We start from the raw sequence: 27,876 nt of genomic DNA, 5'->3' as shown, positions 1-27,876 counted from the left end.
GCTATATTGAGACTGAATGTCTCGCCTTGTGTAAGGGGTGGTACACACAGCAACCCTGGGAAGGGATGGTGACTCAGAAAGCCACAATTATCTCTCTGCTTCTCCTTAACTCCAGGAGGAAATAAGTCACTGCAGTCCTTTACAAAGTGCAGCAGACCTCTCCCTCAAGCTGACTCAGTTCCACTGATTTGTGCCTGGGGGGCACGGCTCTGCGCACTTTCCATCCACTTGCTCATGGAGGGGAATAACATTCCCAGGAAAGCTGCTGTCTCCCAGGTGGGCCATGCAGACAGTAGCAGTTTCCAATTGCTTCCTTCAACTTCCCCAGGAAGTGTGACTTCATAACACCTCCAATGCAGGCCTGTGCCTCAGTGACAAAATGTGCTTCTGTGTTGTTTACATAATCCTGTGCAGAGACCAATTTTCCTAAAGGCAACTACTCCAACCAAAGGGCAATGTCAGGTTAGAAAAAATGTCCTTATCTCTGTAACTAATAACAGCTGGGATTATTCAGAGAGAGAACATTTTAGCAATTGAATGGACTTGCCAGTCTTTATGATCTCTGTTTACTTTTCTGCAGTTCTCTGCACTGGGACAATGAAGGTAGGCAACTGGTCAGTTTCACGTTGCTTTAGAGTCAAGTTGTTTCACTTTGGGTTCTGATACAGGCTCTGCAGTGTTGTCTGAACTATTACGAACATTACAGGGGAATGTTTATTTGTGTTATAAGATGTCTCTTTTTTGTTTAATATGGTGGAAGTATTTCTATTGGTCGTATGTTCTATAAAAGTATATTTTACAAACAAATCTAAACTGGGAGACATAGCCAACCTGACAGGGATAGTATTGCAGAACCCAAACATACAAAACTCACACGTCAGGCCCCCAAAATCATGAGAGATGCTTAAAAATCAAGATTTTTAAAAATAATAAATGTTGGGATCTTTTGATTTGTCTTCTGGTTTTTGAGACATCAGGGTTCACATTTTCAAGTTTTTTTTCTGAAACATGAGAGCTAGAAACTTCCTTTCCCTCCCTCCCTCCCTCCCCCTTCCCACAAATGAAAGTAGAGAGTCCAATGTAATAATGTGACTTCAGCAGCTGGGGCTTTAAGGAAAATGACTTTTCCCGTTGGCTCAAAGCATAGTTATAAGCATTATATGGGCTACACTGTGTATAAAGTAACCTAAAAACCTATAACAAACCTACTCAGAAGTTAAGCCCGAATCACAGCATCATAAATTGATTTATAGGTTCAAAGATTTTTAAGATGAGAAGGAACCATTGTGATCGTCTAGTGCAGGGGTGGGCAAACTTTTTGGGGCGAGGGCCACATCTGGGTGAGGAAATTGTATGCAGGGCCGGGGCAGGGCGGGTGGAGTGCGGGATGTGGAGGAAGGGGCTCAGGACAAGGGATTGGGGCAGAGAAGGGGTACAGGAGGGGTGCGGAGTGCAGGATGGGGCTCAGGGCAGAGAGTTGGGGTGCACGGGGTGCAGGGTGCAGCAGGGAGCTCAGGGCAGGTGGTTGGAATGCACAGGAGGGCAGAAAGGGGCTCGGCAGGGAGTTGGGTGCAGGAGGGGTGCGAGGTACAGGCAGAGGGCTTAGGGCAGGAAGTTGGGGGGCAGGGGGCAGGAGGGGTTTGAGCTCCAGCCCAGTGCCGCTTACCTAAAGTGGCTCCAGGGTGGCAGTGGCGCACACCAGGGCCAGGGCAGGCTCCCTGCATGCCTGCCCTGTCCCCACGCCACTCCAGGAAGTGCTGCGGCCCCTGGGTGGGGGGGGGCAGAGGGCTCTGCGTGCGCACATGGAGCCCTTTGCCTCCCGGCCCGGGGGCTGCTTCTGAGAGCAGCGCCGGGCCTGCAGCACCACCAGGGGTAATCCCGCGGGCCGGATCCAAAGCCCTGAAGGGCCGGATCCGGCCCGCGGGCCATAGTTTGCCCATCCCTGGTCTAGTGTGACCTACTGCGTAACACAAGTCAGTAACTGAATGCAACATTTTACTAGGACTCAAAAGGCACATGTGAAATCCAAGCTGAATCCTTTCTTCCAGAATTGACCAGCTCAGTTACAGTGTCCACCGTGTTGACAAAGAACTCTGACTAAAATTCACTACAATACACAGATAAAGCATGAAATACATGCAGATTGAGCTACAGTATTATGTTGTTTTTATGTTGTTATTATTCTTAATTATTATTAATTATTTTTACCATAGGAGCTCTAAACATGAACCATGGTCCATGACCCCACTGTGCTAGGCTCTGTACAAACAGAACAAAAAGATATCCATGCCCCATAGAGTTTACAGTCTAAGTATACGATTAGAGACACCCGCTGGATTCAGACAGATGAGGGAACACAAATAAATAATGACACAGTATTGGCCAGCATGAACAGGTATGGTCTTAGCACACCAGCAACCTAATCATGTAGGCATCATGGCAAAGGAGAGTTTTAAGGAGCGATTTGAAGGGGGACAATGAGGTAGCTTTGTGAATATTCATGGGGAGCACCTCCCAGGCAAGAAGGGCAGCATGGGAGAAAGCACAAAGGTGCTCGTTTGACAATGTAACAAGTCAGCAGTGAAGGCTGTTATTATGGGGCGAGTGGAGGCAAGGATCGACACCATGATGACGGATGAGATGATGGATAGGGGGGATTGATTGTGAAAAGCCTTGAAAAAGACAACAAGCAGCTTATGTTTGATGCAATTGCGAAAGGGGACCCAATGGAGGGATTCAAAGAAATGTGACATAGTCAAAGCAATGGACTAGGAAAACCATCTAAAAGTGGCAGAAGGTTGCTTTGAATGGGAGGGGTGGAGGCGCACATGGAAACCTAAATGTACTAACATGGGGAGCGGGGAGACTCAGAGGGAATGGGAGGAAGTTGGGATGTCAGGGAACATTAGGATGGGTGCTCCATGTGGGGAGACGGGGACAGTTGGGGTGCCAGGGATAGGAGGGGGAGCAGAGCGGTGCTCTGCATGGCATGTGAAGGGAGCTACTGAAGATTTGAAGGAGGGAGACAGCTGGCACCAGGTTGGGAAGAAGGGTCTTGGGGATTTGGGCCGGGGTAGTTGGTCCCGTCCCTAGCCTGATCACCTCGGTTCCTACCTGCTCCCCAGGCCAAGCCCAGGTGCTGCAACAGCTGCTGTAGCACCCCCAGTCACACTCTTGCCTCCACATCCAGCAGTCTCAAAGCTCCACCTGACCTGAGCCATGTTGAGCTTGAGCTGATGGCTAGACATCCATGAGGGGATGTCTGAGAGAGAGGCCTCTGGTGTATTGAGGACTGTGTTGAAATTGCAATCTATCACTGTAAGAGTGTGAGGAATGAATGAAGGGTTCCTGGTCCTGCTTGCAGGCTAGGGAACTCTGTAGTGAAGTGTGTGATCTGGGAGCAGCAATCAGTCTGCAGCCAGACAGCTGAGTTGGTTTAGGGAGCAGCCTGCTTTGTCACTCTTTGGTTTTGGGGTTCTCATATGTTACCTGCATTCTAAGAAATAAAGCAGTGTTACAGTTTTGTAAGCAGTATTTTTTTTGTTTGGCTTTTCTGTGTGCATGCTGTGAACGTAACTAGGCTTTTCTGTGTGTATGCTGTGACTAGGCCAAGATTTTAGTTTGGACAGAAGGAGACAATTCTGGAGTAGAGAGGTAGATCTACAAGTTAGCACAGAGATGGTAGTTAAATTTGTGTTTACAAATAAAATGACCAGAGATAAGGTTTGGAGGAAAAAGAAAAGAGGACCAAGATCAGCGCCTGTGGAATCCTCACAGACAACTGGAGGGTAGATGAGGAGGATCCTCCAAAGGACATGCTGAATGAGTGACTAGAGAGGTGAAAGAAGAACCAGGAAAGGACAGAGTTATACAAGCTAAGAGAACAAGATGTCAAGAAGAGCACGGTGTCAAAGGCGGCTGGCATGTCGAGGAGAATTAAGGTGAGATACTGGGTCTGAGCTTTAGCTAGGAAGAGATCATTAGAGATTTGGCAAGTTGGCCCCTCACTGTCACTTCTTATTGTAAAGAGGACATGGCACTGATCAACCATAAAGACAATACCAGTCCAAAACCACCAACCTTGCTTAAATAGAATTAAGATTGTAAATAGATCTCTGAATTTAAAATAACATTCTTAGACTGCTGTAGCAGTGAATTTAAAAAACTTTGAAAGTCAGGAAATTCAGGGAGAACTTTATTTTTAAGTTTGAAGGTCTGGAAATTGGAAGGTTGTAGTTTACAAATGTAAACATCAGAAAGTCTGGAAACACTCACTTACAACTCCAGTGCATCATAAAATAGCACCAATACTGTAACTGACAGTACAAAGCATTGGAATTCATTAGTTTGTTCTTATGCAGAACAATATCATTCCATTTGGAATTAATTCACCTCTGTGTAGGTGGCCAGCATAAGACCTGTGCACCACTTATCTCTCTTGAAATAAGGTTAAAGTGATGCATAAGCTTTGTGCAGGCTCACTGCACTGGGGTGCATTTCACCCTTAGTGAAGAATGGCACTGTCAGAACATAATCATGAGTTCTGAGGATAATACCTGGCACATATTAAAAGTAATCTGTTTCCTAATAGAATGCCTTTTTATCAAGAATGCATTCTGCAAACATTTATTTTTAGAGCCTGAATATGAAAGGCCCACAGCATTTAGTAGCTCTCTCAATCAAGCCTTTATATAAGTTTATTATATTGGTTATAATTCATAGTTAAATGTAGCTTGATTAGTGTAGTAATTTGTTCTCCATTTTTTAAGAGATGCTAATTCATTTCAGATCAAAATAAACTGAAATACCTCACATATTATTGCTGGAGTCCCAAAAAGCTAATCCATTTTATAAATCTCCATCAGCCCCTGCAGTTTTTCCAAGAATTGTGCCAACAGCCAGTAAAAATTGTATGGGCAGGACTGACAGACTCAGAAGAGGAGAACTCTCCCAGTGATGACTAAGCCACTGATAAGCTCTACTACAACTGAGATATTAATCAGTTCTTGAAGAATTATCTCTGGACACTTGCTATTCCATGGGTGAATTTTTAGCAAAAGCTACCCAGCGACATTTCCATTATTGATATGTAGAGAGAGAGGATGAAATCCTGGCCCCGTTTTGAAGTCAATGGCAAAACTTCCATTGACTTCAAAGGGGCCAGGATTTTTCCCACTAAGTTACCAGAAAGTGACTGATTCTCAGCTGGTCTGCAGTGGCAACTGCTGCCCCACAAGGAATACTGTGCAGGGCTATTTAGCAGTGTTAAGATAATTGATTAATATTGCTCCAAGAATTATAATTTCTGTACAGTCTGCTTGACCATTTCTGGTGGCTCTAACCAGCTAACACCACAGACTATGTGCTGCAGCTACATCCCTTTGCAGTGCTGAAATGAAAGTGGCTAAGGTTTACTCAGCTCCGTTTCACTGTGCAACAAGACAGTACTATTGTAGCATACAGTGATCTCCACTCATGAAGTCACAAAACCATTTTCAGAGAAAGTTAATCTTCATTACAATAAAACAAAGGATTTAAGGTGAAATTTGAAGTGGGGAAGTCATTCAGGGGGATGAATGAGGGGAAAAGGGCCATAAAAAGGTCAGCATAAATGAATGAGTGATTCCCTACCTCTGGAGGTAAGAGAGAGGAAGACAATATTGGAGGAGATGAGTGAAATAGACAGGAAATAGGCAAGCAAACAGAGAGGTAGCATGAAACATGTCCATGGAGAGAGAATATATAATGGATTTAGAAAAAACTACAAAGCCATTAGAAATGACAGAGGGTTAGGTTGTTACACAGTGTTCCTGCTTCCTGGAGTGAGAAAGTCATTTGGCTGCAGAGTTCTGGACACCTGAAGTTTGAAGAAGAGGCATTTAGGAAGAATGTAAAAGAAGGAACTATCATACTCAAGACATTAGAGGACTGATTTTCAGACTGAGATTATGTGATCAAGTGCGTGACAGTTTACGGCAGGCACTACCACATACACATGTGTAAATCAAAGACTTGAGCGTGTGCACTAGATAGCTATATGGATAGTTGCCATCTAACTCTGTGGGCATGAAAATCCCTGCTTTTGTGCATGCACATGCTTGTTGTACATATGCAAAGTAGGTGGCAATTGAGCAGGCTGAAACTGGCATGCAATCCTGGTCTGAAAATCAAGAAGGAAAGAAAGTTTGGGGTTAGAGATGGCTTCAAGATTTCTGCCCATCAAAGCAAAGTTAAGGTTCTCGTTAAGGACAGTGATGTCTTCATATTGGTCTAGATAGAGCCTAGCATGTTGTAGGCACTGCTGCAAATACAAATAATATATATTAATAACAATAATGAAAGATAACAGCCAGGCACATAGAGGAACTGCAGTGTAAACCCTCCCTCCCCCCTCCCCCGAATTTAAAAAGAACCAGTTATAGAAGTAGGCTTTATGCAAGAAGAGAGTGCTGGAGATGGCAGCAGTGTGTCCAGTGATAAAAGAAAGCTTTGTCTAGTACAGGTTTGGCAGGTAAAATGGGAATGCTCCTCTCATCAGCTCTGTTTCCAGGAAAAAAAATTAGTAGTGGCAGACATAAAAGGCCTGATTCATCTCTCACTTATGCCAGTGTAGATCAGTTTTACACTGGTACAGGTGGGAAAGTGAGAGGAGAATCAGGATCTATATGTGTACATTAACTTTTTTGATTGTGATGTATGCAGCGAGGGACCTTCCTTCTCATTGCCTATAAATTAGCTAATATTCTTCACAAAGGGACCTCTCAGCTAGTAAAGAGTCAATGTAACTGTTATTAGTCCATCACCCAGGGGTTCTTTAAGCTCTTTCTATAGATATAGAGGATTCTCTTTAATATTAATGCTTAGGACAGAGGGGGAAGTCCTCCATGAAAAACATTACTTCCAGGAATTCAGAGCAATCCGATTTGTCTGTTCTTCCCCCAAGTTCCCCAAAGCAGTTTTCTAGGATGCATAGTTCAAGTCACCCTAAAAAGTCTTAGTCTAATATGGTAATCTTCTTTGGAAAGGGACCTTGTCTACTCCACATTCTGTACAGCACTGAGCATAATGCCAGAGTGCCCACTTCGCTAGATTTTATTTTTGCATATACTCATTAGCTTTACTTAAGTTTTCTCATGTCCTTAGTTTTTCAGATACAATTCTTCCCCCCGCCTCTCCACAACTTGCAACACGGAGCTAACTCTATCCTTTTTGTTTTCACTGTGGATTGTAAACATTTCTGGAATCCCTATGGAGTCCCCCAGAGCTGCGTGGGTTGGAGATTCCCATTCCCACAGTGGCAGCATGAGAGGCTGTGTTGTCATGCAAGGGAAAGAATGCTTGTATAATCATCTTATTTTTAATTTTAGGGATTGTGCCAGCAGTTGGTGTTATCTTAACCCTTTGTAACAGGCAGATGTTCACTTTGAAAGCACAATGGTAAACTGGTGACCATAGAATTCTCTGTTCTCAGATGTCTAGTCCAGAACTCAGCAGAGTTGCAACCAGCAAATGCTAGTTCCAGATCTTACGTTCTGACTCTGTTGCTTTGTTAGGCCCAGATCCTGAGTGTTTTGCCATTGACCTCAAGGAGAGCTGGAGTAGCAGGCTGTTCATAAGCAAATATTAAAAATAAGTGGTTTACCATAGGTGCAGCAATCCAAGTAGACTCTAGTGATAAAGATTATAGTCACTAGCTACAGTAAAATATTTTATCAACATGCATTTTCCTAAAGGAAAACACTTCTTCTCCTTTATTTCATGAACATGTCTTGTGGATCATAATTATCTGACATATCATAACTCTGATTACATGTCAAACTTCGATGGCCAAATTCATCATGGGTGTGACTCCACTGAAGTCAAAATAGAGGATCCAATGGAGTTATATCAGGAATGAACTTGCCTCAAGACCTCAATCTTACCCTCAAGTATATGAGGGCAGTAGCTCTGGCTAGAACCCTGGTAAATAAAAGATAAAAGAAATACATAGCTGGTGACATCATCTTCTGAAGATTGAGGAAGGGGGCAACCATGTCCAGGAGATAGCAGGAAACCACTACACCCCAAAAGATTTTAAGTAGGTGGATCCTAGAGTCTGGAGGAAAATATTTCTTTGAAAATTTGGGTTTGTGAACTTGAATCTCCATGCAATCTTGCGGGGATCAATCCCTCAAGAAACACAATGCAGGGTTCAGTTTGCAAACACCATTGTGAACAAAACCCTGCAGGGTTTAAACAGACCTAGTTTATATCTGACCCTCTAAAATTCACATGACATAGGATCACATGAGTTAGAGGTGAGGAATGGGATCACTTAATCCATTCCCTTTCAAGGGTGGCCTACAGTCCCCGCAGCAGAGGAGATGTCAGTTAACAGTACACTAGATCAAGGCCGAAAAGCTATCTTCATGGCTGAATTTCTTTCATTAGCACAGCAATTGGCTTCACAGTTTTTTACTCAATTCAACTTTAGGTTGGATAAACTGAAAGACTAAAAATTCTGCTGTGGTCCAAAAATGCAAAGTGATTCTGAAAATCTAACTTTTGTCTTCCAGCGTGTGAACAAAGAAAACAAATATACATTTAAAAAAATATTCTACAGTTCTTTAGGGCCCTGATCCAAAGCCCACTGAAATCCTTGGGAATTGTTCCACTGACTTCAATGGATTTTGCATCAGGCCTTATGTTACAACTTATGTTTTAAAATTAATTCTAAATTAGTGTCCAAACAGTGCTGGTATTCTTTTTGTTGCCAAAAGCTGCACAATGGATCTTTTAAACAACTCTCTTAAAATGCACAGAAATTTAGATGAAGTGACTCACAATGCTGAACAAATAAGGCACAACCATGCCTACTTGTGCCTCTCCAGCTCTCTCTAAGACAATACAATATTTTTTCTATATTTGGTGACAAAGAAAAATATTTTAATTATAATTGTTGATTGGCTGGAAGATGAAAAAAGTCTGATGGTTGGTGACTGATTAAAGTGCATTTTCTTGGGCAGTGGTTGGTTATAAACCTAGAGAACATTACTGAGAAATGTGAAACATATTGCATAAGAAATGGGATTAGTATTTCTATGGAATTAGTACCCACTTTTCTTAATAAAGCTGAGGTCACCTGGAAGTCCTATCCCACTGAGAAGTTTATCAGCTTGAATTGTAGTATAAAGGCAGGAGGAGCTAATCAACAAATTTGTTTTATGAAATTTGCTTCTCCTTTGACTTACAGAATATACAATTCGTTATGTGCCAACAATATGCTCAATGCATTAGAAGACACAAAAATAAAGCAAGTTCCTGCCTCAAGGAATTAACAGTCTAAAACACAGACTTAAAAAATATAGAGATGGGCCTGACACAAAACACCCACATCTAACTAAACCCTCACGTTTCACAGAACCAAATCCGACATCCCACAACCTCAGACCAGCTCAGACCAGAACTCTGAAGTTTGCATCCCTTTCTTACTGACATGGAACAAATGTTTTCCTTTAAATATAGCAACCAACATTGGCACCTAACCTTTTCAAACAATATCAAGAAATTACATCTCTTACTATCTCTCTTAATATTTTGGTTGAGATCCAAGCATCACTTACCACAATGAGTCAACAGAATTTACTCAGTGGATTTATACAAGATTCTATCTCCTGCTATCACGGTAAGTCAACAGAACAAATGTTGCATCAATGTGGCCATTGAAATTCTTAGCACTTTATTAAAAGCCCCAAATAAAATGTCATTCACTTGCTTTCTTTGGTGTAAAGTATCAGAGGGGTAGCCGTGTTAGTCTGGATCTGTAAAAAGCGACAAAGGGTCCTGTGTCACCTTATAGACTAACAGACATAGTGGAGCATAAGCTTTTGTGGGTGAATACCCACTTCGTCGGATACATGTAGTAGGCCACTACGTGCGTTTGACGAAGTGGGTATTCACCCACAAAAGTGTATGCTCCACTATGTCTGTTAGTCTATAAGGTGCCACAGGACTCTTTGTTGCTTTTTGCTTTCTTTGTGTTTAGGAGAATCTGGATTGTGTTAATTAATGGAAATTAATGGAAACTTATTGTGCAAGAGGATTGCATGGTCAGCTGATGTTTCTTGAGTGTTTTTGTTTACTTTTCATTGACTCCATTTGCTCTCTATTCTTGGAGTAGAAGGCCAAGCCTAATTTGTTAAAGCAGTGATTATTTCTGCCTGAACTGCTCTTGAAAAACCAGATGTCTTTGTGAGCGAACTAAGACAAAAAAGGTTGGAGCTAGCAAAACTACAGACTGCTTCTTTTGCCTCTTCCACCCCCCAAATAATTATCCAACCCAGATAGAAGATCCCATGACTACTCCCTTTTGATGTGTGCACATCCTGAGGTTCCATTAAGATTCCTTTGGTTTTTTATTACAGACTTACTTCTTGGAGGCTACACAGAAGAAATGGGTTTCCAGAATAAATCTGGATGAAGAGAGGGTGGTTGATTGATGAACTAGGGTAAGGAGGTCATTCCGTATATAAGGGTCAGATGACCACAACCTCCTGAAACCCTTGTGACTCACCACAATTCCAGCATTCGCTAATGAGCAAAGAACTAAGTATTTGTGATGGTGGCTCTCAAAAATGGGATGGTTTAGCAAAATAGAAAAGCGAAGACTTCTAAGTGGATTTTGACCCATTCTCAGATATGAAAGTTGCAAGTTACCACTGATGAAATAATATGCATTTAGGCCAATGGTCCCCAAACTCTTCAGTCACACAGACACCCCTTATCCCTGTCTGCACCCCCCTACAGGGAGCCAGGCAAGGAGCAGGGCTGTAGCTCCCAGGGGTGGTGGAGGACGACGGGGTAAGGAGTCCGAGGCTGAGGCCACAGAGGGGGGCAGGTCTGGGGATGGGAACATGGCTACGACTGGATGCAGGGCCGGAGCAGAGCTGGGGGCAAAGCAAAGCTGGGGCCGGAGTGGGGCTGGGTGGTGCCCCCTCCCTGCCCCTCATGGGGGCTGGCTCAGGTCCCACCGTGCCCCCAAATATTCCTGTGTGTCCCCCTAGCGGGAGGTGCCCCACAGTTTGGGGACCTCTGATTTAGGCCCTGATTCAGCAAATCATCCCTATTCAGCAAAGCATTTAAGCATGGGCTTAAAGATAAACCCATGCTTAAGTGTTTTGCTGAATAGGGATGAATTTGTGTATGTGCTTAAATACTTTACAGAACTGGGGCCTTACACTTCCTCTGGTGAATAGCTAAGAGGGAAGAAAAGAGCTCTCTAGCCACAGGCCCAATCTGGTTCCCGTGCAAGTCAATGGAAAGAAAGAGTCCTGTTATATTTACTGGGCATTGGATCAGACCCTACATTTGTTTTTCAAGCCCTGGGCATTCAGTTCCCAGTATTTAAATATATGGATGGGATTTCACTAAAAACAAAATGACATTAGGATAGCAGACATCAGAACAAATATTCTCTATTTTGCAGTTCATGTTACATACAGGATGCAGCATGTTTGCATCAAACAATTGTTAAAGAAGTACAGACTATGTAGATCTTTAAACCAATGTATCTGACATCTCCATATGGACAATTTCTACATGAGATATGTCCTGTTTCCAAAATGTGACATTAAATTTTTTGATATTCAACCTTCTCTACCCAATTAAGTGGTTTAGAACCCTGACATTGGGGGCATGGATTTTCACGACGTATTATTCAGATAACACTGTTCACAAAATGAAGAGATACCTAGAGAAACCCTATTTCTGTATTTGAAAGCCAGACTAAGGAATAGTGTGGGAACAAGCATATGTGACTACTTAACCCTAGAGGGGTTACAGAAAAAGCAAAACCATGTCTAAACTTGATTTGTGGTAACAAAATGTGTGGAAATTGAAAATTCCACCCACAGCCATAGAGGCCAATGTGACTCTTATGAAAAAGAAAGGGACAAATCCTGTGTAAATTATATTGCCTTCATACTGTGAGGTGATCCAGCAAAAATATTACATGAGCAGAATTTGGGAGAAGAGGGTGGTGAATGGGTTTGCTGTCTGCCACCTAGTGGTTGCTGCCACTGGCTGCCACCCCACCTAGTGATTGCAATAGGATGGATAGGGGAACCCAGGCCCTCCTGCTCCACCAGGTGTCAACTCAGGACCCTGTGAGGCCAGTCCAGCATCTTTGACCTTGGCGTGCCTTAAGTTAGACTTCCTGGGCCACTTCTTACCTCCTCTTTCCCAGGGCATGTGGCAGTTTGTCCCTGCAAGCGCTACCTCAAGGCTTGCCTACCTGCCTCCGACCCATAAAAGCTGCCACTCATCAGCATGCCTTCTCCCGGTCTGGATCTGGCTATGTCCTCCTCCTCCACAACTCACAGAGTGGGTCCTTCTCCCTGCCCTGTCTATGCCCAACTGAGCTGTCCGGCTCCCTTTTAAACCCCCACCTCCAGTGAGGCATTCTCAGCAAAGGCGGAAGGGGAAGGCCCTCCTGAGCTCAGAGCTGCTCTTTAACCTTTTTCTGTCCAGAGAGGGTTTTATACACACTGTCACACAGCCTCCCCCCCTCAGATCCGGTGCTGGGGTATTGTCTTGCAGACCTTGAGGGCCTCCCCCCTACACACACACACCTCTTGAAAAAAAAAGTCTGTGTTTTTATGGTCCTTCCTAGCCCTGTGACATATCTGGAAGGTTGTAAGGAGAGGTACCAATGCATGATCCTGGGGTTGGCGACCCTCACAGAGTGTAGCCACCGTAGCAGTGCATGGTCCATCCCTAAGAGACAGGGGTTCCTCCACAAATTATATCTCAAGGTGTCCACAGTCCATTTTACTGCCAGAGCCGCCGCCTCAATGACTGAGTAGGATGTTTCTCGTGGGAACAGTTTCTGGCTGAGGTACAGCCAGTGCTCCTCTCCATCAATGTCCTGGGAAAGAACTGCTTCTAGCCCTACCTCAGAGGCATCCATTTGTAGCACGAACCTCTTGGTGAAGTCAGGGTGTGTGAGCACTGGCTCTTGGCTCAGCTGTTCTTTTAGCTCACAGAATGCCTTATTTCAGGCCACGGACCACCTCATCTTCAGGCTGGTGTCCTTATTAGCTCGGTTGGGGTGCTGCAATGGTGGCAAAATTAGGCACAAAGAATCTGTAGTTCTCGGCAAGGCCTAGGAAGTGATGCACCTGCTTTTTTGTGGATGGCATGGCACATTGCTCTAGGGCCTGCATTTTGCTGACTAGCTGCCTTAGATGCCGGCCCCCAACTAGGTAGCTCAGATATGTCACCTCCCAGCTGGCCAGCTTGCACTTGGCTGGGTTAGACATTAACCCTGCCTCCTGGAGGGCCTGCAATATCACCATCACTTGCCTTAAGCTTAGATGGTCATTCCAGTCCTGACTATAAATGACGATTTTGTCAACGTATGCAGTAGCATACTGCCCGTGCAGGCAGAGCACCTGATCCATTAGGCACTGAAAGGTGGCCGCAGCCCATGTAGGCCAAAGGGCATGATCTTAAATTGGTATAATCCAAACAGCGTGGAGAGGACGGCCTTCTCTTGTGACTAGGCAATTAGGGGAATCTGGCAGTAACTCTTTGTTAGGTCAAGGGTAAATATATACTAGGGGGGCCGCAGTCTGTCTAGTAGCTCATTGACCCAGGCCAAAGAGTACACGTCATACTTTGATATAACATTCACACTCCAGAAATCGATGCAGAAGCAGATTGACCAGTTGGTTTTCAGTACCAGCACAATGGAGTTCCTTCACTCATATGGGACTCTTCGACTACCCCAACTTCAATATTGTCAGCAGTTCCTAGTGGACTGCCTCACACATCTTCCTTGGCAGGAGCCAGGGGTTCTCCTGGACCTTTTCCCCTGGCTTGGTGTCTGTGATGTTGTGCCAGGTGCATACGCCCTGGTATCGCAGCGAACACTGAGGGGAAGCCTTTCACCAACTGTCACAGCTGGCGCTCTTGCTCCGGCTGAAAGTCTTCTCCCAGTGGAATCAGTCCAATGTCTTGTCCTGGGGGCATGTGTGAGCCGAGTTCCAGCTTGGGCAGAGAGGTGCTATGAGGAGGATTTCCCACTCACACCAGGCTTTTAGCGGGTTGACATGGTAAATTTGTATCTCCCATCATTTTCTGGGCTGACATATCTCATAATTAACTGCCCCTACTTTCCTTAGCATCTTGAATGGGCCTTGCAATTGAGCCATCAGTTTTGACTCTGAAGTCAGAAGGAGCAGCAGGACCCTATCCGTGGGCCTGAACTCTCTCATCTGGACCCCTCTGTTGTAGGCTCATTCTTGGTCCTCATGGGTCTGCAGCAAGTTTTCCCAGGGAAAATGCCCCTAACCTCTCCAAATCCTCTTGCAAGCAGATTATGTATTGGACCACTCTGTGTTTAAGTGGTGGCTGCTCATCTCACATCCCCTGGAGGAGGTCTAGCAGCCCATGGGGTAGTCTCCCATACAGAAGCTCAAATGTTGAGGACCCCATGGAAGCTTGAGGCACCTCACGGATAGTAGAAAGGAGGGGGAGCGACTGATCCCAGTGTCGTTGGTCCTAGGTGATGAACTTCCTCAACATCCCTTTTAGGGATTTATTGAAGCACTCCACTAGCCTGTCCATCTGAGGGTGATAGACTGACATCTTTAAGGTCTTAATCTTTAAGAGATCACATAGCTCTTTCGTCAGTTTTGATGTCATGTTGCTCCCCTGATTGGTTAAGATCTCCTTTGGTACCCTGACCCGGGTGAATAGCTTCAGCAGCTCGGGGATGATGTGAGTGGCTGTGCTAGCTCAAAGAGGGATAGCCTCGACATAGTCCACTATCATTCAGTGTACTGGTACCCAGTTGTCATCTTCTCGAGTGGTCCCACCAGAACCATGCCGATTCTTTTGAAGTTGGTCCCAACCACTGGAAGGGTGATGAGCGGGGCTTTCAGGAGTATTGTGGACCTGGTCGGGTGGCACTCGGGGTATGACACACAATAATCCTTGACTTTTCCATGTATCCCCAGCTAGTAAAACCTAAGGGTTACCTAGTTGAAGGTTTTCTCTTGCCTAATCTGACCCACAAAGGGTATTGTATGTGCCAGCTCTAGCACCCGTATTTCTCCTGTTTGGGCATTCTTGGCCATCCAGTACATTCGCTCCTCCCATAGCTCAAAGTGAGAACATAGTTGCAGCAGCTATGGGTCTGCCACTTCCCAGTTCATGCCTGTGAGGTGCTCATATGCCCGTCTCAGAGTCAGGCCCTCCTTCTGCACACTTATAAAATCTATTTTGGACATCAGCAAATCCCAGTCTTGAGATTGGGGGGCCTTCTGCCTCCCTGGTGGTGGTTCCGGTTGTGACAGGCTCTCTTTGGGGTCCTCTTTATCCCTGACTCAAGCTAGGTTTCCTGACTCCAGGGATTTGGGGGTCCCTCCCTGGAGGTCTTCTTCCCTCAGCAGGTCATTATCCCAGGATTTTATAATCTTCTTAAAATCTTCCATGTCTTGACCCAGAATCACTGCGTAAGCTAGTGCAGAGGCTACCCCGACCCACACTTTCCTCGAGTGTTCACCTATCATGAGCTGCACTTCCCTAGTGGGGTATGGGCGTATATCTCCATGGACATATTGTAGATAGATGGTGTGTGGGTTGTCTCCCAGCCTGGCTAGGTGTACTCGGGCCATTGTCTGGCTACACCCAGAGCCTATCAACGCCAGCACAGCCACCCCATTAACCTGCACAGGAATTACCATTTTGTCTGGCCCTTTCTTTCTGGCTTGGGTATCGGCCATCCAGACCTGCCCACAGGAGCAGTCCATGTAGAGGAACTCTTGACAGAAATGGCCTGGCCTTTCACACAAGCAGCAGGGTTTGGTCAGGGGGCTCACTCTATCCCTTCCCAGCATTGGCGGTGGGGTGTCCCCATGGGTTCCCCCATCAGGGCTGGGTTTCTTCTTGGGGTGCTCGGCCCCTTGGGCCCAGGGTCCCAGGGTCCCATCCAAGCTGTGGCTGGGTTGCAGGTCCAGGTAGAATCCTGAGTTCACTGAGGCATGCTGCCCTCAGTCGTCTCTGGATCCCCAGGGCAGGGAGACCCTGTGTCTAGGGCCTTCTGGTCACTGCACAGCACTTGTGGTGCCACCTGCCCCCAGAAAGTTTTCCACCAACCTAATTGCATCAGCCAAGGCCCTACTGGTGTCATAACACCCATTCCCAGCTGCTGGCGAGGAGAATCTGTGTAAATTGCTCCAACTCTACTTGTTCAGTGATCTGCTCCCCAGTTTGCTTTTCGAGTTGAAGTCACCTCCAGCAGTGTTCCTTAAGGTGCTGGGCCACAGCCTGCAGACGGGCACCCTGGGGAAATTTTCCTGGTAGAAACGTTGCCAGTGGATTTTGGTGGTGATATCAAAAACATGTGAGATGGCTGCCTTGACCCTGGTATAGTCTTGGGCCTCCACCACATCAGGGCTGTGGTAAGCAGCTTGGGCTGGTCCTGTAAGGTACGGAGAAAGCAGGATAGTTCTGCGGGCCATTGAGCTACTGTAGTGACCCTCTCGAAAATGACCAGGAACACTTTTTAAAAAATAAACCCCTACCTTTCCTGTTTTGCCTAAAATGTCATTGTTCTTTTGTTTCAGAGTGGTTGCTGTGTTAGTCTGTATCAGCAAAAAGAACAAGGAGTACTTGTGGCACCTTAGAGACTAACACATTTATTTGGGCATAAACTTTCGTGGGCTAAAACCCACTTCATTGGATGCATGCAGTGGAAAATATAGTAGGAAGATATATATACATAGAGAACATGAAAAAACGGGTGTTGCCATACCAAGTATAATGAGACTTTTCATTAGTCTCGTTATAGTTGGAATGGCAACACCCATTTTTTCATGTTCTCTGTGCATATATATCTTCCTACTGTATTTTCCACTGCATACATCCGATGAAGTGGGTTTTAGCCCATGAAAGCTTATGCCCAAATAAATGTGTTAGTCTCTAAGGTGCCATAAGTACTCCTCGTTCTTATTGTTCTTTTGTGTATCTCTCCATTGTATAAGTCTAACTCTATGCTCCAAATCTTTGCATGTGCTGGGAGAATTAGGTTCTGTGACCAACAAAGGACTAAACAATTTCCAGGTTAGTACTGACAGCATAATTTAATGTATTTAAAAAGGGAAAGGGTAAATGTACTGTTGTTTCATGCAGGCTCTCACAGCAGGCTGGGAAGTGATTAGGGGAAATCATCAGCATGCCAGGAGAAGGAGGAGAGAGAGTCAGCTCAGTTTGGGGCTGCTGAGGTAGAGATCTGATGCTAGAATCACATAGAGTGAAAAGATCAGTGAACCAAGAAAGTATGCCACCTGATAATCTGAGTATAAAAGCACAAGATCTGTGAAGAGGAGAAAAAGCTTAAGCAACTTTCCTTCCAACTCCGTGTGCATCACTAATCTCTCACTACTGGATCCAACTGTACGGCACACTTAAATGACCCTTGACTCTTTCAGTTTCTTTTGCTGTGACATGCTTTTCAAAAGGAAATGCGCACCAGGCCGCATGGAGATTTTGCTGTTAGATTCACCTTCTCCAAAAAGTTAACATGCATGTGGATTATAAAACACTGAGAACCAGCTCCTCAGCTGATGTAAATCAGCACAACTTCTTTTAACATCTGTCCTTGAGAGGAGAGGGGACATGTGGGCAGGGTGAGGGCCCTATCAGTAGGCACAGGTCACCTCTGCCAGAGAGAGATTGTTTTGTTTCTTACTAGTCTTTGTGCCAATAGTGTACTGTCTCTTTAAAAGAGGCAGATTTGTTTTCACAAACTCAACAAGGCTTAAGAAAATCAACTGTGTGCTTTTGCTGAGGAAGGAAGGGAAAGTATAAGGAAAGTCAGCAACTTTAGAAGCTCAGTACTTGTGTTTGCTGTTGCATAACCTGCAGCTCCTTAACAGGTATATTAGTTTTAAGCAGACTCAGGATGGCATTTACAGGTTTCATCTTACTTCTTGAGAATTTTCTGACAGCTTTTGGCCTGCATTACCTGTTGTAAGTTTCACTAATTCGGAGCTAGTGAAAAACCTGCTTGGATTGTTCTGGATAGCATTCTTTTTTCCCTTAAAGGGATCGCTAACATTTTGATTTTTTTCTTTATCACTATGGATTACATCCCTGCATTAAGAAAAAATGTGAGCAAATAGTAATGCCTACAAATGTCACCAGTTCCTGCTGGCAATAGATTGCAATTTAAGAGGCTCTTCTACATTTTACTTACACAGTTGTCTCAATGGCATATTTGTAATGCTGGATTCTGGGTTTGGGGTGGGGGGAATTGTCTTGATTAATTTAATTTATTTGGATAGATCTATGAACATGAAATACTGAATACATAAGTACTTTTGAAATTTATCTTGGATTTCCTTATCTAAATAACTTAATTTCAAGTTTTGAATAGTCTTTTGTGAGAGGATCTAGGGATATTTTTGAATTCAGTTGCTATTAGAAATGGAAAATGTGAACTCTTATTTTTTTTTCTTACTTATAGACAGTTATGTTAGTAACTCCAGTACTACTACCAATAACTGGGAGTCAAGCCACAAAACAGCTAAGAATAAGATAACAAGTATTTAAAAGCCTTTTACATGTGAAAGGAATCTAAGGGTAGTAATATAACATATAAATCTGTTATTTTGTTCTCTACAATTTAGGTATGCTTGTTCAGGAAAAGGATTTTCACTTTTATTCAATTTGAAACAATAGTACAAACTATTTTTCCTACATTTGAGAAAATAAACACGTCCAGCCTCTGCACAACCACCCACCAGCATTTTAAAGAGAATTAACATTAACTATGTTAATATTTATAATAATGTATTAATATTATTGATGATGTATTAACTTTGTCCCAGTGCACCTGATTAGGATTTGGAAAGTTAGACTCTGCTTTTTAATTGTGAGGTTTACCTTTTGCCATAGGAGAAAACACTGGCTTACAGTTTCGTAAGGTTGCAACTATGAGGGGAATACTAAGCATACTATTAAATATGCAAAGGCAAACAGCTGATCTTCTAAGTACTTTCATAACAACAATGAAATGTCCTATGTCATATAACAAAAGAAATAAAACAGAAATAGTAATCTTCAATAGAAATGTTGTCCTTTCTGCTGAAAATAAGCAGCAGCATCAGTACAATTTCCAAAGCTATGTAAATTTTGCATTATGAAATAGTTCCCTTGCGTTATCAGCCACATGTCATTTTGATGGGGGACTGGTGTGTCCACTGGTCTCAGAACTGACCTTGTTTGATATCTTCACTTAGGCCTTGATCCAAAGTCCATGGAAGTCAGTGAGAGTCTTTCCATTGACTCCCATGGACTTTGGCACAGGCCTTTACTCACTACCAAATTGTGTTCTCATAGTTTTATTTGAAAAAAGATTGATGGTACTGAATGGTTAAAGTTTGTCACACTGCTTCCCATGCCACTTCCCTGAAACCCTTAACTCCCTCTTCCTATGTCCTCCTCTTTAAGTAATTCTACGGCACTAGAAGGTCTGAATCATGGTCTTATTAACTTTTGTGGTGTTGGCCTAACAGCCTGTCAGGATGGGCATGGTCTTGCTAGATGCTACAGTTAATGGGTCTCTCCTTTTAAGTGATCTGTGTTGAAGAGGTAGCCAGTGTTCTTCCTTTGACTAATCTTTGCTCTGTGTCTAAATGTGAGCTTTGTACAGCTAACATCTATGCCCAATGCAGGCCCAAAGGCTAAAACTGAACCCCTAAATGTGATTTCCAAAGCAATGGTAACAGAAGTTTCACTGATTCCAAAATCATCCTTTATGACCTGAATAGCTCAAATGGAAAATGCAAATCAGAAATTTAGCCAAAGTAAAATGTCCCAGTCTTCTCATCTATCTATCATTATACCTTTATACCAGAGCATGCACCCTAATCCCCAGCATGCACCCTAGTAAGGAACCACTCCAGGGTGCACCATAGGCCTGGGCACATGTTCTACTTAGGAGCCTCTCCCAGACATTCACCTAACTACTCCTAGACATGCACCCTAATCCTATGCACACATCCCTGCTGGGCACACACCCCGCCCTAGCCCTGTGCACATATCCCGCTGAGCTGAGAGCTGGGCACCCTAATCCTGGACATGCACCTTGCTGATGAGCCAGTGCTGGGCACGCATTGCATTGAGGAGCACCTCCTAGGCACACCTCCTGATCCTGGCCATGCACTCTGCTTGTTGGGCAGGCAGACAAGCTACTCTCTTCCCCCCAGTGCATGCTAGTGAGGTGCCCACCTCCCTGTCTCCTCCCAGCCCCAGGTGGGTTCTGCCAGCCCTGGGCAGGGCATGGCCATGCTGCCTTACCTGAGAAGTCTGTCAGAGCCTCGATTTCCTTGGTCCCCACTAGGAACACGCAGTACAGGAGATTGAGAAGCAGCCCGGGCTCTACCTGTCTCCGGCTTGGATGCTGCCCAGCATCCAGTTCACTCATGGTGCGGGGAGGGGGGGGGTCTTTGCAGCCCGGGGGAGTCACATGATGAACCCGGCCCCCAGCTGGCAGCCCATCCTCCCCAGCAGCCACCTCCCCGGCAAGCGCCCCGTCCTTCCCGGGACTAGAGCGCGCTGCCCCAGCGCCAGCCGGGAGCAGGGAGCCCAGCGCCGCCGCGACCGAGCCCGCGCCTCCGCGCAGCTTCCCCCGAGAGGAAGTCCCAGCAATTCCTAGTCCCTGGCACAGCGCTTTGCTGCCCGTGTGTGTGCGTGTGTGAGGGGAAGGGACGAGCCCTTCCCCAGGGCACCGCTACCGTGAGAGCCTGCGGGAGTCAATCCCGAAGTGCCCCCCCCGCCGCGCCCTTCTCTCCACCCCCGGCTGGGCATTTCTAGGGCCCGGCACCTCCCTCCGGATTCACACACATCGCTGCTTCCTAGCCACGGAGTGGCGGGCTCGGTAACACCCGTGCGCGGCGTCCCCGTCTGTCTGACAGGAGCCCCCCTGCCCGCGCACGCGTTACCTCGCGTGGGTACATGTCCCCCTGGTGTCTTCACCAAGCTCAATCAAGCCTTCCCAGAGCCCCCCCCCCGCCCCCTCCCTTGGAGTTGGCACCGAAGCGGGCACCACACTTTTCTTCCTTCTCTACTTCAGACTTTTTGACACGATCATTAGCAAAGCAGAGTCTGCCAAGTTCATTGGTCTAACCCAGCAGATCACTGCTTTTTAGCCTGTCTTATGGGTCTCTGAGGAAAACCCAACCAATCTACAGATTTCCTCCCAGGATCAAAACTCAGAATGGGAGGAATTCAGCTGAAATGTATCAGTTTTAAGAAACAATACCAAACACACGTATCAAAACAATCTTGTTTCCCTGATTTCTCTCCTAATTTAGATCCTTCTCTTAGCAAATATTGTATTGCTTCATTTAATATCCAGTTTCGCAGATAGAATCCCCCCTCCATTTTGTCCCATTAAAGTTTTAAATGAGCATCGGGAAAATATTAGGGGGACTGCAGTCTCTTTTGCAGGAATAAAAAAAACTAGTGGAAAGTAAGGGATCCAAAAACTGCCCTTACAATGTTCTATACTGCCTTCAAATGTTCTTTCCAGTTCTTTTAAGCCCATCAGTAGGGAATTGCTGAAAATGGCTTAGTCTGTGTGCATCTCCTTTTGACATTATTGGGACTAATTAAGTAATAATTAAGCTAGGGAACTAGTTCCCCAGCCCCTTTAAGGCTTGCCACCATGAGGGAGAATAGAAACAATATTGGAAATATGATAAGCAAGCATCTGCAATCAACTCCCTGCACTGAGGTTGTGTTCAAAGATAAATATGAAAGTGGGAAGGCATGAGCATTTCACAGTTTGTAGCTTAGTGTGCACAGTAACACTCTACAACTTATTTGTTAGATGACATTGATGAATATGTAATAGGAGATGGGACCAAACTAGCACTGCAGATCGTATTCCAATCCCACACCTCAATATTTGCAGTTCAGACCAGATCCAGATTGAATTTCCCAGCTCTGGCATCTCTCTGAAGTGGGCCAAACTGGAACATCTTTTCTGACCAGTTTGAACTTTGTCAGAGTTTGTATTTGGCTCTGAATACATATCCTAATTTCAGGCCCATCTCTAACAGAAAATTCTTTCTTTCGTTCTTTCATTCTTTCTTACACACATACAGAGTACACCAGTTGATTACCACATACATGATATTCATGCTTCCCTGGTCTTAGGCAGATAAAAGCAAATTAAATTTTGCATTAACCTATCTGTGGTTGTGAGCACTCCACTAATTTTTACTGAATTCAGCTAAATAAGATAAAAATATGTTAGTGGTAGCCATGCATGAAAGGCATTGATAGTGGTTGGTTCTGAAGCAACTACTTGTAACTGAACCAGTTCTCCTAATATGTTGTGGAATTTGCCTGACTCCCTACCTTTCTCTCAATTGACTGACTTACTCAACAACCTTGTCTACACTGGGATTTTTTCCCTAAAATGTTGCACTGGTTCAGCTCTGCTGCTGTTAGCAATGAAGGGAGTGATAAGATAGGCAAGGCACCAGCAGACACTGATGTTTTAAGTACCATATTTTTTATCCCTCTGCCTGTTAAGCCAGGTGCTTCAGCAATCATGAGTCCAATGTACACTCAGAGGGAGACATAAAAACTTCTAAAATGACCTAAAATAGCTTTTCTATATTTAACCATTCACATTTTTATGATTTAATATGTAGGGACCTTCCTGGGCTGGGAATCTTCCCTTTCCTATGAGATAAAGCTCACATTTCTATCACTATAAGCAGGGCTTAAATTCAGCCGGAGCTGTCTGGAGTGGAGCTTCAGTAAATATTTTCAACCCACCTGGAGTTTTTATAGCATGTTGGGGGAAAGTATGGGGGGCCCCAGGAAATACTTTGAGAGTGTAAACCCTGCCTATAAAGTTATGAGAAAAAGGACCTTAAATCCATCAGTGGTTCAGGATTGAATCTGGTGCACACTAGCCCTCAGGCAGATGAAATTTTTGGGAGAAGATCCACATGATCTTGGGGAGAACATCCTCATTAATGATCTGGAGGATGGCATAGACTGCACCCTCAGCAAGTTTGCAGATGACACTAAACTGGGAAGAGTGGTAGATACGCTGGAGGGTAGGGATAGGATACAGAGGGACCTAGACAAATTAGAGGATTGGGCCAAAAGAAATCTGATGAGGTTCAACAAGGACAAGTGCAGAGTCCTGCACTTAGAATGGAAGAATACCATGCACTGCTACAGACTAGGGACCGAGTGGCTAGGCAGCAGTTCGGCAGAAAAGGACCTAGGGGTTACAGTGGATGAGAAGCTGGATATGAGTCAACAGTGTGCTCTTGTTGCCAAGAAAGCTAACGGCATTTTGGGCTGTATAAGTAGGGGCATTGCCAGCAGATCGAGGGATGTGATCATTCCCCTCTATTCGATATTGGTGAGGCCTCATCTGAAGTACTGTGTCCAGTTTTGGGCCCCACACTACAAGAAGGATGTCGAAAAATTGGAAAGAGTCCAGCGGAGGGCAACAAAAATGATTAGGGGGCTGGAGCACATGACTTATGAGGAGAGGGTGAGGGAACTGGGTTTGTTTAGTCTGCAGAAGAGAAGAATGAGGGGGGATTTGATAGCTGCTTTCAACTACCTGAAAGGGGGTTCCAAAGAGGATGGATCTAGACTGCTCTCAGTGGTAGCAGATGACAGAACAAGGAGCAATGGTCTCAAGTTGCAGTGGGGGAGGTTTAGGTTGGATATTAGGAAAAACTTTTTCACTAGGAGGGTGGTGAAGCACTGGAATGGGTTATCTTGGGAGATGGTGGAATCTCCCCTTCCTTAGAGGTTTTAAGGTCAGGCTTGACAAAGCCCTGGCTGGGATGATTTAGTTGGGGATTGGTCCTGCTTTGAGCAGGGGGTTGGACTAGATGACCTCCTGAGGTCCCTTCCAACCTTGATATTCTATGATTCTATGTATGAGGGGAGAAGGAAACAATTCTCTGAAAGGTTGCGTTTTAAATATGGCAGCTGTTTGAAACTGCTAGGAGTTTGGAATATTGCAAGTGATCTCAGAGAAGATGGATGAGTGGGCAGAGGGCAAGGTGAGGTAGTCAAAGATGTATGATAACTTCATATCTATGTTATATGGCTGTGCAAGTTATCATATGGATATCACCACCAGATGTGTTTGGGGGAATCTATCTGCCTATCTATCTGTCTAGATAGACAGACAGATACAAATATAGATATATAAGCCCCAGGTCAGGAAAGCATCCCTATTCTGAAAAGCATTTTAGGACTTGAAGTCAATGGGACTTAAGCACATGCTTACAGTTAAGCATGTATTTAAGTGTCTGTCTTTCCTGAATCAGGGCCATAGTTTGTTAGAGTTTACCTCTAACCTTTTTAGTAGGACTTCATTATTATGTTGGAGGAGTTCAGATACTGCATTGATGGCAATATAAAACCCTAACACAGATAGTTAGAAAGTAAAATTTACAGAATGTATTTTCTCCTTTCACTTCTGGTAAACGCTTTGCCTATGAAAGCAGTTTTTGCCAGCTGACAATATCCACTAGTCAGAGGGAGAACACAGCTTATGTGTTTGTTTACACACTTCCCAAACCCATGATGCTGTAATCTAGACCCATACAAGTGGAATGACATCATCTTTTGCTTTCCTAAGTGATTCCTTAGGAGCAGCAACACTTGAGTCTGTTTATTCCTTAATACAGAAGTTAGCATCTGAGCTGGGTACTCTGTCTGCTCAAATCAGTTTACTTTCTTTTGCACTGAGGAGAACAGAAATAATTTCATAATGTCAGAAATGTGGAAAAATTGCTGTTTGTATGAAGTTACCATTGGAATGGCGAGGCAAGAAACATACCATACTATATCTATGTTTTACTCATTTTCTCTGAACCGCTGCCAATTTGAAACTCATATCACAGTTTCCTGTATGGAAACTCAAATAAAATTAGTGTTGTCAGTTAGAAAAGAAGCCATCAGTGTGGAATAATAGAAGAATCTTGAGTCAGTTAGTAAATATTAGACTATTAGTAAAAACTTCACAACCAGGCAGATTTACAGCACCATGACAGTGACACCATAGTTACTGCACTGGAGATATTTTAGTTCTAAAATCCCTATTTTCAGGCACATACAACTCTTCTCCCCTTGAAAAAATCTTTTCATGCTCGTTCTCAGCAGCAAAAGTGAGGGTTTTGAAATGTTTAGTAAAATTTTGTTTGGTTACTTTAGAAAATTCTGAGCGTGAAAAATTAAAAAAAACAAGATTTTCCCACCACTTAGGACATTTTTAAACACTTTATTTTCTTGCACTCTGACACAAATGAAATCTACAAGAGAGTTCTAACAACTGGGCTGCCATAGTCCATTGGGTTTCTATGGCAATGAATGTCAGACCAGTTAAAATAAAGTAAGTGCTTGAAAATAATGACTATATGGTGGTTATTTAAAATAACGTGTCCCATATTTGCTGATTCAACCTCCATTTCTATGGAAACAAGAATAAAAAAGGTAACCAGTAAGGGAGAACTCTCTCTTGTATATTTCAGCTGTGGCTGTTTTCTGACTGCTCAAGTTCTACTTTTCATATAGTATTAAAACTGTAGGATCTAACAAGGTCTTCAAGTCTGCAACAGTTTGACTTTGAAAACAACAGGCCAAATCCTGCATGCTCTACTCAAGAAAAATTCTTATTGACTTCAGTGGATCTTGGCCCAGGGTGTTTAAAAGAAGGGGAAACATCTTACCATCCCCCTGCCACTCCTCCTTCACAGAAGTAATGATCTCTGATGTGATAGAAAAGACAAAGTTATCTAACACTGTGGTTTCCAATCTGTGATCCACAGACTCCTAGGGGTCTGCAAACTATGTCTAAGATTTCTGAAGGGATCTGCACCTTTATTCAAAAATGTTTAGGGGCCCACAAATGAAAAAAGATTGAAAACCATTGATCTAAAAAGTTCTGCACTTTGTGGTTAAAGCAGTTCCCTGCACCGTCAGCTTCTTGCCCAGCTAATCATAACTTTCTAATGACCATGCCCACTCTGTAAGAAAGAAGTAAGACAGAACAGGGTGTGCATTCATATCAGTTAGTTAAACCAATCACTTTCTCTTTGGTTCCCCTCTAAATTCCATCTTTACTCCCTCATTGTAGGGAACCTCCCCACTTCCCATCATGCTGCCACTGTCATTGGCAGCTCTCCTGTAATCAGATATTTTTTCTGATAGCACTCACAGCATGCAAGGCACCACTGTCCCAAAGAGCTTACAATCTAAAAGAACAAAGCAAAACAAAAAGGAAGAAAGAAAGGGGTAAAACATAGATATAGAGAGGTCAACGTTTTGATTGTCCATATCTCAATAATTCAGAGCATTGATGGTGTAGATCGGGGATCGGCAACCTTTGGCACATGGCCTGCCAGGGGTAAGCCCCATTGTGGGCAGGGCTGGTTTGTTTACCTGCCACATCTGCAGGTTCGGCTGATCGCAGCTCCCACTGGCCACGTTCACCGCTCCACGCCAATGGGGGCTGCAGGAAGCGGCGGCCAGCAGATCCCTCAGCCTGTGCTGCTTCCAGCAGCCCCCATTGGCCTGGAGTGGCAAACTGTGGCCACTGGGAGCTGCGATCTGCCAAACTTGCGGATGTGGCAGGTAAACAAACCAGCCCTGCCCACCAGGGGGCTTACCCTGGCGGGCCGTGTGCCAAAGGTTGCCGATCCCTGGTGTAGATCATCCCTAATTGCTCCTCAGTCTAGCCATTATTAGTCAAATCATTTCTTGTGCCACAGTAGCAGTGGGCTTTCAGGAGGGATCAGAATGCAGGAGAGAATGTGATTTGAAGACCAGTTCTGGAAGGACATCAATAGGAGCTGCTGGTATCCATGAAAATGAAAATCAGCCTACATGTTGATGCTCATTTTGTCATTGCTTGTATTGATGCCTGCACTGATACTCTTTCCCTCTGGACTGCAAGGGTTCAATGATGAATTTGGAGGAAATAATCACTTTATAAAGTCAAAGTGGCTAAAGCTTAATGGTAATTTAATCTTATTCTATTAAAATAAAGTGAGTGAGATTTTGGTATTTGTGTAAGCTACCCTTTTTCCTTTTCCTTTGTAACCTAACTACAGTGCAAAAGATGCCAGTGGGCAGAGGGGCTTATTCTATTAATTACAAGTGATTACAATTGATTCATCTTATACTGCTCCCCGCTCTTCCAGGTTTGCTCACTTTGTTTGTTGGTCCCCTGTCAGCTTCCTCTCCTATCCTGATCTTTCCCCCAGTTTCTGTTTTCTGAGCAAGCAGCCAATTCCCAAATCACTCTGAGTCCTGGCTTGAAAGCCTAGCATGTCCACCGCTGCTGACACCACCGCAGGTTGGTTGCTTTGATACTGATATAGCTCGAGTGTGACAGTGAGGAAGATAAACCCCCATAAGTTGTATTTTAAAATGCAGTCCTTTAGCTATTTAGAAAAGTGCTGCTCAATTTGAAACAGCTAAAAGACTGATTTTTTTAAGATTAAACCAAGTGATGGTTTACCTAAATTGCTGCAGCTGCTTATCCTTGTCAATAACAGAAAATGCAGCTTGGCTGCATTGGCTCAGCAGTGGAGACACATTAAGGATGTAATTGCAGGTTGGCACTCCCAAAGAGTGAGATTTACCCCAGTTCCTGGGCCCACACAAGGCCTTATGCACTTCTAAAGCCCTGTGTCAAGGCCAATGTTTTCAGAAATGACTTCTAACTGGGTGCAGGGCAGGGCTAAAATCATCTCAGGCATGATACTCAGAAAGGCTGAGCAGCTACAGCTCTTCTTGGAATTGTAGGTGCTCAGTACCTCTGAAAATCTG

The 27,876-nt window shown here is 44.3% G+C and overlaps 1 protein-coding gene across 3 annotated transcripts in view; it reads right to left on the bottom strand.

Annotated features, from left to right (window-relative positions):
* The window catches only part of EVA1C (eva-1 homolog C), a 75,221-nt gene extending 54,325 nt beyond the window's left edge, over window positions 1-20,896 (bottom strand). For 2 of the 3 annotated variants that reach the window (XM_045002326.1, XM_045002327.1), the window contains exon 1: window positions 20,347-20,892. In XM_045002326.1, the coding sequence (XP_044858261.1) occupies window positions 20,347-20,473 (127 nt within the window). In that variant the 5' untranslated portion in view covers window positions 20,474-20,892. Of the gene's footprint in view, window positions 1-20,346 lie in introns of all 3 variants that reach the window. The other variant, XM_045002328.1, reaches the window with a different exon arrangement.
* Between the last annotated feature and the right edge of the window lie 6,980 nt (window positions 20,897-27,876).

The sequence above is a fragment of the Mauremys mutica genome, chromosome 1, assembly GCF_020497125.1.
Source record: "Mauremys mutica isolate MM-2020 ecotype Southern chromosome 1, ASM2049712v1, whole genome shotgun sequence".
In the NCBI taxonomy this organism is placed as follows: Eukaryota; Metazoa; Chordata; order Testudines; family Geoemydidae; genus Mauremys; species Mauremys mutica.
The sequence above is the reverse complement of the archived record's forward strand: the minus strand, read 5'-3'. Positions and strand labels throughout refer to the sequence as shown.